This window comes from Pimephales promelas, chromosome 14 (genome assembly GCF_988280905.1).
Source record: "Pimephales promelas chromosome 14, fPimPro1.hap1.1, whole genome shotgun sequence".
In the NCBI taxonomy this organism is placed as follows: Eukaryota; Metazoa; Chordata; class Actinopteri; order Cypriniformes; family Leuciscidae; genus Pimephales; species Pimephales promelas.
Genome location: NC_142782.1, coordinates 26987010 through 27001029, shown reverse-complemented (window position 1 = coordinate 27001029; position 14020 = coordinate 26987010). Strand labels below are relative to the sequence as shown.

Genomic DNA, 14020 nt, shown 5'->3' with positions numbered 1-14020 from the left:
ATTTATCTTTCAGGATAATTGAACTTTTTCTTTGCATTTTTGGGAGCCAAAATCAGTGCCGGAAGGACGACGAGTATGAAGCCTCTTTGTGTGACTCAATGGGGATTTGTGTTTTCTGCTTTGTCCCGAGGCTGTTCGGAGAGAGCTGGTCTCTCTGTATCAAATCGATAACGCCTTGTTGTATCCAGAGGGAGTGATGGCTCTCTCGCCACTTCAGAGCGTATTGTCAAAAGAAGAGTGGACTGATGATCGCAGCAAACAGGAATGATGAATGAATTGTCACATGCATGAAACTTCAGAAATCATGCTGCTAATATGTTGATTCAGTAATGTTTCTTATTATTTTTACTTTTAGTGCTGCTTAATATTTTTGTGTTAACCATGCTACTTTTGTGTATGAATTATAGCAAATCTCACATGTACTATATTTTGCTGTTATTGCTATCTGCGATCTGTGTCTTTTTACCTATGGGCTCGTGGGCTGATCTACACTAGTATGAGATCTTAAGAGCAAATATATTTTAGATGTTGCAATTCCAGTGATTTCAATATTATTTAAATGTCTTATATATTCAAACACTTAATTAGGCCAAGGTTAATGGACAAGGGTGACTCATTTATTATAAAATTAAAAAGCTAATGGTCCATTAAGATTATATGAATAAATTAACTTGTTTTAAGATTACCTTTGTGCAAAGCTGAAAAGAAAATCGCACTTAAAACACATCGGATCACAAATGGATCATCGTTGAAAAATCTTAATTGTTGAATAGAATCTGTACTTGTGTACTTTGTAAAAGTTAGTCTTAAAGTTCATCTGAATACCGATTCATTCTCACAATTTAACATATAGATGACTCATGATGAGACTTTTACTAAAAAATAAAGTCCACTGATATAAGTGCTCTAAAACTGTAATGCATTTGAAAAAAAGACTTAATCAAGCTCTCACCCTCTCAGGTCTCAGATTGTTCCACAGAATCCACTGACTTATGCCTGCTATCCTGCATGGAGCCCTTTGCAGTCCGCAGGCTTTCCTGCCGGACCGTCCAGCTGCCCCCTTTGGCCTTCAGGCTGGCAGAGCAATACTACTGTGAGAGGAAACCAGAGACAGAGACGGCCCAGCCTCGACCCACCAGCCTCCCCTTGAGAGCACCCCCCCTCATCGCCATCACTTCTGCAGATGCAAGCAGGTAATCAGCTGAGATTTTATATATGTGTATGTGTGTGTGTATATATATATATATATATATATATATATATAGGGGTGATACTGTACACAGTACAGATACTGAGTCACAAACAGTACACAGTATCACCCCTCACATTTCAGCAAATATTTAGTATAGAAAGGAAACTTGGATATATTTTATGTGCTGCTTGTAAAGCAGTATATGTACTGTCCTCTGAAACTGGAGAAATTCTGTATGATGGAATGGTCTCTTGTCAGTTCTTCTCCAAACTCATCAGGCATTGTGGGAGAAAACTCAGAGCTGTTATCTTGGCAAAAGGAGATTGCAAAAAATATGTAATAAAAGGGTGTCAATAATTGTGGCCAACATGTTTTGGAGAAAAACATTCATTTAATCTGGTTGGACTAAACCAGATGAAATTAATGTTTTTCTCAAAAACATGTTGGCGGTTGGCAGTAGGGTCTCCCAACAGTTGGGCAGTTGGGTCTTTTCGAGGTCAGATCACGTACTCAACACAAACGAACCACTCCAGAGTTTGGTTCACTTTTGGTGCGCACCCGAGTGCGATTGCTGCATTAACACCAGCCCAAACGAACCTCACCAAGGGGTACAACAAACTCGTGTGATTCAACCGAACTAAATGATGCAGGTGTGAAATCACCCTGAGGAGCCAGGGGAGAAAAAGTAATCCAAAAGTAGCGCGATGCATTACTTTCCATTAAAAATAATCAGTTACTTTTTGGGAGTAATGCATTACTTTTAAAAGTAACTTTTCCCAACACTGTTTGCTATAATTGGATTTTATACATTAGCAGAACTAAAAAGCCAATTTTCGTTTGAGTAAATCGTCTGATCTAGATGTGTTGGAGCTAATTGGACTTTTGAGCTTTATATTTCCTCTTGCTTTGGAGACTTATTACAAGAACATTTGTTTTAGTCAAAGCCAGTGGTGTACTTTGATATGTGATTGCTACTCTAAACTGTAACCTCTAGTCTTGGTTTGTATTGTCATAATTTTTTTAAAACATTTTCATGCGTGTAGGTAATATAAATATTTCAGATCAGAAGTTCCCCCCTGATTTTGCTGGAGAAAAGAGATTTTTTTTTTGGGTGACCCAACACTGAACTGAAGTTGATAAGAAATGTCCTTAAAATCATTTTGCAGCTAGAGACCGTTTGCACTGATTGCAATTAGTGTTTTGCACCAAGTGTAAATATCAACAAACAGCATTTTGTTTAAGCTAAATGCAAATAGTGTTAGTTGCTAGTATTCACACAGGGGAAATAGAAGTGAAAAGCTATTTGTACTTAAGGTAAATTAAAAATAGTAAAAACAGCCTCTGCCAACAAGGTTAATTGCACATAGATAGTGTTAACAGACACTGTCAACATGACATATGGATAAATTGACATTTTTAGTTTAAGTTAGATATTTTAGTTTTTACAAAGATGTACACATTTGTTTTATTAGGTTTTTGGTTTTTACATGGCCTTGAGCCTCGATGTTTGATGAAAGATGGTGGAGAAGTTCAGTGGTCCAAAGAAGGAATAGTCCAACCGAAGACAACTCCATCATAGCTAGCAACTTTCTCACAATTATCATCTAAAAGCAAAGGATGATTGACAGATTCTCTGCCTCTAGCTGACATGACTGTCAATCAAGTGCTCTGTGATATGCATCATCAGCTTCCGTCTACAGCGCATAAACTTTATGAATGCACACAAGGCTTGTTTTCCTCATATGATTATGGTAAATATTTTTTTTTTTTCAACACCCCTGGAGGCCTCAGACTTCAACTGTGAAGACTGGAAATTTTTGAAGTTCAGATTTCGACTTGTATTGTAGAAACTGTTGCTATAGTTTCACACTGGCCAGTATTCAATTGTGTCGTCTTCTCTGAATAAGCCTTGCGTCTTGATTGTGTGTATGCATCATTTTCCTATTTTATGCCAGACTGTAATTCAGGTCATGCATTCCCTCCTTACAATTTAGTGAATATTCTAATACGACAACTTTAGTGGATAAATTGTCTCAATTCTCGGCATGTCACCCGTTGCCTCTAGTGGTGAGTGCTTTATCAGACACCGCTCTATTACACACACTTGTCTTTGAATTGCCTTTCTGTCATTGCTGTGTCAAATGCAGGACAGTCATTCTAATAAGGCTTTTGTTTTAGTGCCTGAACTGAGGGTTGACTCACATTGTATTTGAGTGAAAAATTATCTTCGATAAAAGAGAGAAGGCTCAAAAACAGATTTGCTGTCAAAAGTAATTTCATGCTTGTAACTTCAGCATTCTGTGTGGTGGTTTGGTGATTATCGTTCGCTCAGGTTGAATCAACACTTAAAGGCTGCTGTCAGTGCTCAGCACATGTGAGGAAACCTTTGTATGAGTGTACACAGCGACTGTTACCTTACATTTATATTTGTGGTAAGAAAAAATGAGAGAAATTAACTTTTATTTATCAAGGATGCATTCAATTGATCAATGGTAAAGAGTAAAGAAATATGGTGATGACAAATTATGACAATTTATTTTTTCGGTAGAAGCAGGTTCATTAGTTAACGTTAGTTAATGTATTAACATTTTACTGTATTTGTTCATCTTTCTTAACGTTAGGTAATAAAAATACAGCTGTTCATTGTTTGTTCCTGTTAGTTCAAGGTGCATTAACTAATGTTGGCAAGATTTAAATAAAATACTAGTAAATGTTGAAATGAACATTAACAAAGACCAATAAATGCTGTATACAGTATGTGCAGTTCATGTTAACTAATGTTAACTAACAAACCTTATTATAAAGTGTTACCATTATTTCTATTTAACAACGGCTTTTATGCAATGCTGTTCATTGACCTTTCTATTCATCAGAAAATCTTTTTCAATAGTGATGATAACATTGATAATTATAAGAAATGTTACCTGGGCTCTAAATCGTGTTTAAAATTCAGCGTTGCCATCACAATAATAAATTGCATATTAAAACAGTTCTTTGTTATAATCTTTCACAATGTTACTGTTTTTAATTTTTGGTTAAATGTATGCAGTCTTAGTGAGCATACAAGAGTTCTTTAAAAAACTTTTCTTTCTTTTTTTATGTTTCCAAATTTTTGTATGCATAGCCTATATTGTAGCCTATGTATGTTTTTCTTAGTCAGATGACTGAATCTGACTAGCACGAATAAATAAGGAGTTTTGTCTTCCCAAAGTTGTTTCCTGCATTGTGCAAAGAGCATTAGGCTCCTCCCCCTGAGCTGTCAGTCAACCTGTGCTGAATAAATATCGATCTCCTCCCAGCATTAGTTCTTCTGTGAGTGCACATGAGAGTGAGAGGACGCACTTGGATGTCGAGGATGCTTATATATCGTTCCATGGACTGCGAATATTGGCTGGTGTATTTGGGAAGAAATTCGACGGGACAGGCGGACTTTTGTGCAATTATGGACAATTATTATGATATAAGCGAACAGCTATGTCTAGAGTAGACGATGAAATATTGGACCAGTTGGGTTAGTGTATAACGTTAGTAGTGTACAAAAAAAATGACTTTTCTGTTTACATGCATTTGCAGATTTCACGTAGAATATTGTTGTTTTCTTGGAAATAGCACTAATAGTGTTCTTTACATCATGCATTAATGTTATACATTTTCGGACAATTCGCGCCAAAGATAGTTGCAATAATTCTACCACAAAATAGATTAACGAATTTTAGCGCGTGCTGCAAGAATGGACGCGGGAAGCGATGTATCAACTTTGGTTTCTCCCGGTACTGATAATCCCCCAAAACATCTCTGGAGGCAACAGAACCCGGTTCCTCTTCAGATCCAGAACTCTTTCGGCTCGCGCAAGAACTACCGAGTGAGACAGAGAGGCTTTTCCGACACGGAAAAGTACCTGAAACCCAGGACCATGGACCGGACATATGCCGTGGACACCGGTAACCGTCCCGTTTTGAAAAAGTCCAGAATGTCTTGGCCATCATCCTTTCAAGGACTTAAACGGTAAGACTGACTTTTTTCCATCATGTTCAAGCCAACTAAACACAAATAAATGGACTGAGTTACTTTTAAAAAATACTAAACGGGTTGTATGTAGGCTAGGCTAGTAAAACATTTTCTATTTCCTTAATTCTAAATATTAAGTTATATTACTTTGTAGAGTTCTACAGAAACCTTATGAAATTGCTCATCAAATTAACCTATAAAATACTAAATTCAGTGAAACAAGCATAACGTTACATATAAATATCAAGTCTTTTATTTAACGTACTTCAAAGCTGTGAAACTTGATTTAACGTTAATTTTACAGTTGGTATTTTGGCCAACGTTTGGAATAACGTTAACGTTTTGTTAGTTTTCGTAGCAGACAAAGATTGCAGTTTTAAAATTTTGTAACTGCTCAGTTTATAATAATGTTGTCAGTTTTTAAGTAAAATGTGTCTCATTTTGATGTCATGGCGCCTTAATGTTTTAAAAAAAGTCTATAAATCTTAATGTTTGAATATGAATGTCTAAAAAACTTTAAATTATGAGATTATCCAAACTTGAAAAAAAAAAAAAATTGAATAGGATGTCATCTTGAGAAGAAGCATCCCAGAAGTCATGCAAGTACAAGGTATGTGCTTTACAACATGCAGTGCTTTGTAAGTGAAAGTGTGCTGATTCTTGTTAAGGCATTTTTGCTTTCAGCCTGGAAAGAAATTAGGCTTGTTGCTGTATTCTTTCTGGTTAGGAACACAGTATTGGAAAATCGATTGCAGAATGGACTGACACAGATATGGGTCAGAATGTTATATAAATTAGTTTAATTATAAATGGCCTTTAGTTAAAGTACAAACAGGTTAGCAAATGGCCAAGCAAAAAGTCGAATGTCCAGGTAATTGTAATCCAATATTTCTAATTAGCCCAGAGCATGAGACATGGCTTCTCCTGATGAGTTCGTGCATAAGTACTTTTCACATCTATTGCTCTCTGGAGAGCCCTCTGGAGAACCGCTGTCCTTCACGGCTCCTCCTTCATTCACCGAATGAGAAATAGTCTGTGATGGGTGTAAACAGTCTTAATTCATTGCAAGCGGAACGCCAGACGTTCACATCCAGTCCCTGTTGGTCTAGTACTTGGCAAGAGAGGAGACCAATGGTTAAAATATTCCCTGAAGGAAAACGAGTGTTTATCAGAGAGCTTTCGTTACAGGCAGAAATATGCAGATACCTTTTTAAATCAAGCTAATAATAGACTATTAGTTACAGATTTACCATACTTTTCAGTCAAAGCAATGAAATCTTTCCTTTGTTTGTCCTCGCATTGCCACTTAATGTACCTACTTACCTTGTTCACGCTTGGCATGTTGGCATTAACGGGGTGGTATAAAGCCCCTTTTCACAATATGTAAAATAAGTCTCTGTTGTCTCTGAGTGTGTATGTGAAGTTTTTGCTCCAAATACCCCACAGATATTTTTTTTTACAGCATGTTAAAAATTGTCCCTTTTTGAGGCTCAGTAAAAACACATTAGTTTTCTTGTGTAGTCTTTTAAAAATGATTTCTTTAAAAGCAAATATCTTCCTTTGCTTTGAACTTTGAGTGTTGTAACTTTGCAGATGTTGTTTATGCTCAAACATTACACACTAACTAAAGGTAGAAAAGTGAAATCATAATCAACCACCCCTTTAAAATGAACCCTAGTGCAATTGCTCTGTTAGGTTGGTTCATTTAAATGAGTGAACGCTGAAAAGATGAGTTTCGGCCCACTTCCAAACAAACTCTGGTGCAGTATGTAAGCAACACGGACCAAAGACATGTAAACAAACCAAAAACGGGACATGATGTTGCAAGATGCGACCCTAAAAAGGACAAAATGCTCAAGCATCCCTATTTTCTTCTCATCATAGTCACGTTGTCGCCCATCAGAGTTCGGTACAGGCATCAGAACTGTGTCTCCTCCCAGCAGATCTTCGTTTGTGTGTGTGACGGAGAGATTCCTGCCACTGTTTAGACTCCGTTTCACCTTTTATTAGCTCTTCAAGAGTTCTCAGCTGGTCAAAATACCATCATATGTAGGCTACGCACATTTTACACAGCACAGCATGGTTTGGATGTTCGGTATGCTCCATCGTGAATAAAATATATATATATATATATATGTATTTATATACACTTTATGTCCAGAAGAAACAGTGCAACCTCATCGTCCGATTTAAAAATGTTCCCGATTATTTTTATTATTCGTTTCTTTGATGAAAAACGGTATTCCCTCGCCCTAATCCTCCTTTTCTTCTTGTGGATTGTCTCTTCTATGTTAAATGTATCTGGTCCATTGATAGCATAGGGTTGATAGACGCTGGCTTATTCTTTAGCTCCGACTTCGCGTGCAAGCGCCGTGAACGACAACACAAACAACAAACACCCCCCGCAACAACATCGAAAGCTCGGCCCAACAGCTGATCATAGCTGTACAGGGCCCCCTCCTTCCTCTCTAAACCATTAGTATGTTTTATTACACAATGTATGCAAAAAACAAATACATTTTTGTGTCTTAAACCTGACGTCAGTGTTCAGTATAAACGCAAATGGAAGAAAAGTAAGTCCTGTACTTCAGACAGATAATTGCTTCATCAGGTCAATTCAAATCCACTTTCTCATTACTGTACATGGATTTCCTATGATACTCGTGGAGGGGGTGAAATTCAACCCCACACATTAAGACCACGACCAGACTGTATGACTCACTTTTGTGAATGTTATTACAATTTTAATATCCAGGGCCACTTTTTCTTGCTGAGCAAATTGGTCTCGGTGTTTGTAAAATGATCTTTAAGATCAGTGGTTGAATGTGTGCAGCTCCAGGCAAATATGTTTTTTTGTGAAGTTCAGGTGATATACATTTTTAGGTGCACGAACAAAAATTGCAACATTTAGAGAACAAATGTGTGCCTGCGACTAGGATTTTAGACTTGCGATGTTCATTGCATTTACCTTTTTAATGTATGAAATTCTTTTTGATGAGATTTAGATCTGATTTTAATGCAATTTTTCTGCCCAAGAAAGATTTAGTATGATTTGAAGGACGTAAAATGGATTGTAAATTGCGTGTTGCTTGTTTTGATTTAAGAAGGTCTTTTTGTGAATTATGACTGGACCTTTCTGCCTATTGCCTCCTTTGTGTATTGAGGAACTGACTTGAAAGGATCCAATAAACACTGTGCACGTCTGGCTGATCCCAAGAGCTCATTGTCACACTGGTCCCTGGGAACACCTGAGATGTGAATGTGTTTGCTGCCCTGCTGTGCGAGCACTCTGTTACATTAGACCCCTCGGACAGCATAGTTCATCATAGTTCATGAATAAGGTTATTAACTAAGAGCGTTGTGACAGTAAGTTGTGACACTAAGGGCCAGATTTTCTAACAGCTTGCGCCAGCACAAAACCTCTTCTGCCGTTAAAAAACTTCAATCAGGATTTACTAAAGACACGCAGTGAAAAATTAGTGCTGAAACGGCATGGACAATAATATGTTTGTGGCTGACCTTATTGCGTAGTATGCATTTGTTGGAGGTTCCCTTTCAGATTCAAAATTTATGGGAGGAGAGAGTATTTAAATGAATCATGCAAGATGATTTACTAAGGGTTGCGGCGCTATAGTCAATTTACTGGTGTTTGCGCCATTATTTACCGCCCCATAAAAATGATCGGGCTGTGTCTGTTTTTTAATTTCTGTAGATCACATGCAGAACCTTCCACTCCCATCGGGGCTTTTATGGGATTGCGCTCTCACGCTAATTTGCCCTGTATAGTAAATATGTCCCTTGCCCGATTAGCTAATGATTGGGAACGGGAAAGATTGTCATCATGGTGAGATGAATTCGACATGCTAATTTGTCTTTTTTTCATACCGTCTCTCCGTGACATCTTTATAGTGCAGATATTCTGCCTGTCAGACAGCATAGATTTGTTTTCTAAAGTAGTCTCAGTTGTAGTCTCTGTTTTGTGCACATAGAAACACACACACACACACACACACACACACACACAAATTAACAGCCAAATCCCTCAGAGACCTGATGTGCACCATGGTGCAGAACTGCCTTATTACGCAGACAAAGCAACAAATAGTCCAGTTGCTTTGAAGGGTCATGAACTGGCTTTTTAAATTTTATTATATTGTTGTCTGAGGTCAACTTATGACGTTCGTTTGGTTTTTGCATTCAAAAACATCAAAATTAATGAGTAATAGGCTATTTTAGCCTACCTGAAAAACGCTTGTTTTTTATTGCCGTCTCGCACTGAAGACTTGGAAGTAAACGCGCACTGCTGTAAGTGGATAACAGTTTTGCATATTATAATGAGTTTCAACTCACTCGTCGGTGCACTTGGGGGAAAACGTCCAACGTTGTAAAATGGCAACCGGAATGATTCGACCCAGAGTCCGTCTGTTGCACAATTCCTGTCAGATTCAATATAGACGGCACAGCACTTTTCTTTACTCTTAATCGGTCTGCAAATCCAGTCTTGTTTACAAAACAATCCTCAGTGAAATGAAGCGAACAGACGGACAATGTTTTATTCTTATCAGCTGAAGTGGAACTTCATTAAAAATAAAGTTTATCCATGCAGTGGATAATATTTTGTATTGCTTGGTAGCTCGATCCGGTTTGTCATCACGAGGTAGGCATCACTGTTATTTAGCTATGCGTGTAATGCGCGAATCGGTGGGCGTGACTAAACCGGCTGTGTTGAAGTAGGTGTTGATATCCTGCAGGGGTGGTGTTTTATCCTCTTTGACGTCATAGTTCCCCACTTTGAAAAACGAGTCGTTTTCTGAGGCTGGTGTCCTTTTATTGGACTAAGGACGTTTTCAGTTCTGAAACTTACAGGATATTCTTATAATATGATGACCTCTTAGATGTCAAAAGCTCAAGGAAAATTTGATTTCTCAGTTCATCACCCCTTTAAATCCAGAGTACTCCTGGTGACTAAGGTTTAAAGGTTTATTTGAGATGGTCCTCACTGCAGAACAAGAAATCCAGGAGTACCTTACATATGCCACCTTACCTAAACCTTAAACTACCATTCAAAAGTTTTGGGTCTGTAAGATGGTTTTTGAAAGCTTTTAAATAGTGTATATTTGTAGCTTTAATACCCAGACTTGCCTGATACAGAGCAGAATAAATGGCATCATCATCCCTTACAGTTTGTGAGCTGCCATCAATATAGATCAATGCTGTTAAATTTGTATTCTCTGTAAGTCTAAGTTCTGTAATACACTTCAGATTTGATTGCAGCGATAACTGATGCATGGCCACTGAGGCGTTCACCCATGATGAAGAGGGCTGTCACTGGTAGAGCATTCGTTCTAGCTGTAAACACAGGGATAGGTTTTCTCTCTTGATTGGTTTGATTTATGTGCGGCAAGAATCGGTGTTCACATTGAATTCAGATGGGTTGATACATGTGCTAACGTGAAAAATCTGTAAATGCATGGTAAAAAAAAAAGAAAAAAAAAAAATACAGAGATCATTTTTGGTGAATCCATAATTTCCAATGGTTTCAATTCACATCTTCTTCACACAGGCTTATCTCAATGCAGAACGGTAAAGTATTTTATGAATAGGCACTGTTAAAAATAGAGCCCGACCGATATATCGGCCTGCCGATATAATCGGGCGATATTAGGCATTTCCCTTATAAAATACACATGAATAATATCGGCCGATATATCTGTATTTAGCCTTTTTTATCTGCATCGGCCCCCAAAAATCCATAGCGGCCGGGCTCTAGTTAAAAATCTAACCCTCTTCTAAAAGGACAAATTTCACTCCCATGGTCTGCAGAACATTATTAGTCATAGAAAAACAGGCTTTGGGGTGTCTGTGGCGCTGAAAAGAAATTTATGTCAGAAATTAAGAGGACAGAGGTGCTCTGGGGAACCAATGTTGCTCTAGTTTCTAAGTATGCTGGTCACCCCTCCCACAATTCTCAGTTTTATGGAAACTTCGTTGACCTATCGGTCTTTACAAATGTTTCTTTTGGGTTATAGTACACATAATAATTATTTTGATTCTCTGAGGTATGACTAAAACTTTCCATCTAGTAATGTTGATTAAATTGATTAAAAGTAACAGTGAAGAGATTTCAAAGGAATGCTTTTCTCTATAGCGTATTGGCCTATTGATTTGAGCAAATAAATGCAGCCAAAAATAAATAAATGAGTAATAGATTGATAGATAGATAGATTGATAGACAGATAGTTTTATGTCTGATTATAATATGCCATTTTATAAACCAATATAGCTGACATAGTTGGCACATTTATACTGTATACCACCATACTGCTCTTTTTTTTACCTGACAGTTTTGAACCAAATGCATGCAATCATGTTCTTTTCTCTCCCAGGTTTTGAGTTGGTGTTACACGACACCTCTGGAGGATTATGTCCGTTCTCTTAAGCTCAATTCTCTTATCCCAGGGGTTAGACTACCTGCAGCCTGTACCTGTGTTTATGACTCAGGCTAGGCTTACTATTCTGCATTCCCTGGCAACAAACGAGAACATGCATCATCTTGGCTCAGGACTGGACTAGTGACAGGACTAGTGACTGAAATGCAATATATTTGAGATCTGTATGCTTATTGTTTGTTTGCGTATGCTTCATGCAATTTATAAAGGAATACAAAATCTCCTGCATGGTCTAAGAAACCCACACACCTAATATAGGAGGCTCAAGAGAGGTAAAAATGAAACTTACCAGAGAAAATTAGATCACCAAATCTGAAATTGCACAAATTATTTTATTTAATTTGCGAATTAATATTCATTCAATGTCAAAGCAAAGAAAACAGCTTGACGGTGTAGGACAAGAAACCTTGGTGTCAGAACAAAGCATATTTTGAGCAAACACACATAGACATGCCCATTTGAGCATCGTAATGCAAAAGAATGAGATCTTTTACTTTTGCTCAAGGTAATGTTGTATGGGATTACTTGTGGGTCTCCTCAAGAGAGGCTGCTTTCTGATTGGTTGCCTGGCTGCGTGGACCGTTCTCAGCGGTCACCTTGGCCTAAAGCATAATGGAATGTCACAGGGAGGTGTGAGGTAGACAATGTCTTTGGCAATTACAATATTGATTTATTTAGAAAATAGGACTGTTACCCTGATATATATATATATATTATATATATATTATATATATATATATATATATATATGTGTGTTTTTTTTTTCATTGTGCTAGCTGTCTTTTTGCAATTATGTGTTCCACTGCGTAAGATGTAGTTTCATAGGACCTTATTACTAGTAGTTTGTAATTTTATATGTTCTATTTTATATTAAATTCAGTGTTTGTATTAATCATCATCAGGAAGCATTTAGTTGTTTATTTAAATTGAATTAATATATTGTCCTAACCAACTCCTATCCCTAAACACACCATTGGCAACTCTCTTGAAATATTTAACCAAATTTGATTCAATATATGAGCCTTTATATTCTTTTATTTTCTGTTTGGAAAGAAAGACCTTATTTTTTAACTTGCAAGAAATATATTTTCTGTGCATGTTCAAGATTTCCTTTTCATGGCACTTCTCAAAAACCCACATCAAAAACCCGCCGAACTCATCCGAAACCAGCCCAATGTTTTTGGCCCGCAAAATTGCAGAACCGCCCAATCTGCAGGCTGCGCCGTTTAACTGGATGTTGTGGCAAGGGATTTTCTAATATTCAAGGATTGTTGGATGTGGTATCGGATCATACATTTTTTTTTTCCGATCTAATGTTCTGGGCCAGTATCGGCACGATACCAATGCTGTGGATTGGATCGGGACATCCCTAATAGGGATGCACGATATATCGGCCACCATAATGGTATCGGACAATATTTGTTCATTTTTTTATGTTATCGATATCGGCCCTATAAGAAAATTTGGCCGATATCTTAAAACTGATAAATAATGTTTTATTTCCTTCAGCTGAGACACTTCAGATGTGCACAATTTGGATTTAGAATTGTCTGCCAATATATCGGTTATCGGCTTTTAAATGCAAAGAATTATCGTTTATCTTATCGGCCAAAATTTTGATATCGGATACATCCCTAGTTTATTACTATGCTAATAAATTAAAGTAATATGATCACAAATACCAGTTTGCACCATTGAGTACAATAAAGAAGTGTTTTTGCACAGCTAAAATAAGCGGATGACACCGAAAGCCTTGAACATTTCAATTTTAAATGGCCTCGCCTGCTTTTATGTTAAAAATAAGGTGGTAAGATGATAACATTTTTATAATTTACATGGGTCTAGTCTTTACATCTATTCATATGTTGGAGTAGAATTGGTGTTGCTATCACGAAAAACTAGGGTCCTAGAAATGCGGTCCTAGAACTGCAGCCTCCAGGATTGCATGAACATAATGTGCATTCCTACAAACAATCTACAATATCCCACTTTCGATACCATTTTATCTGTATGCAGTCATTTTATCAATTAAGAATAGTTCTGTCAGGATTAAAACTTTGTACGTTTTGTTCAATAATATTCTGTTATAATAAAATGGATTCACGAGATGTTTTACGCAGAACATTTGAAAGCTTGACAGTCTCTTCCGCCTATTTTGGGGCAAAGTGCAGTGGGTCCCATCATCCCATGATCTGAGAACGCATTGAAAAACAGGATTTAAAATCTAATTTAACCATGGAAATCAATGGAAAGTCTGTTTTAAATGCCCTGAAATACTAAGAAATGTTAAGACATGAATAGAAAAATAAATATCTCTAGGTCACTAATCAAATAATCAAATTTGAGACATTAACCATGTGGACTTCTTTGT

At 37.1% G+C, this 14020-nt stretch overlaps 1 protein-coding gene across 3 annotated transcripts in view; it reads left to right on the top strand.

The window, feature by feature from the left end:
• Positions 1-14020, top strand: part of pde4d (phosphodiesterase 4D, cAMP-specific) — a 113388-nt gene that overhangs the window by 8239 nt on the left and 91129 nt on the right. For 2 of the 3 annotated variants that reach the window (XM_089119753.1, XM_089119754.1), the window contains exon 3: positions 961-1193. In XM_089119753.1, coding sequence (XP_088975879.1) covers positions 961-1193 — 233 coding nt within the window. Of the gene's footprint in view, positions 1-960; positions 1194-4682; positions 5198-14020 lie in introns of those variants that run through there. The other variant, XM_089119755.1, reaches the window with a different exon arrangement.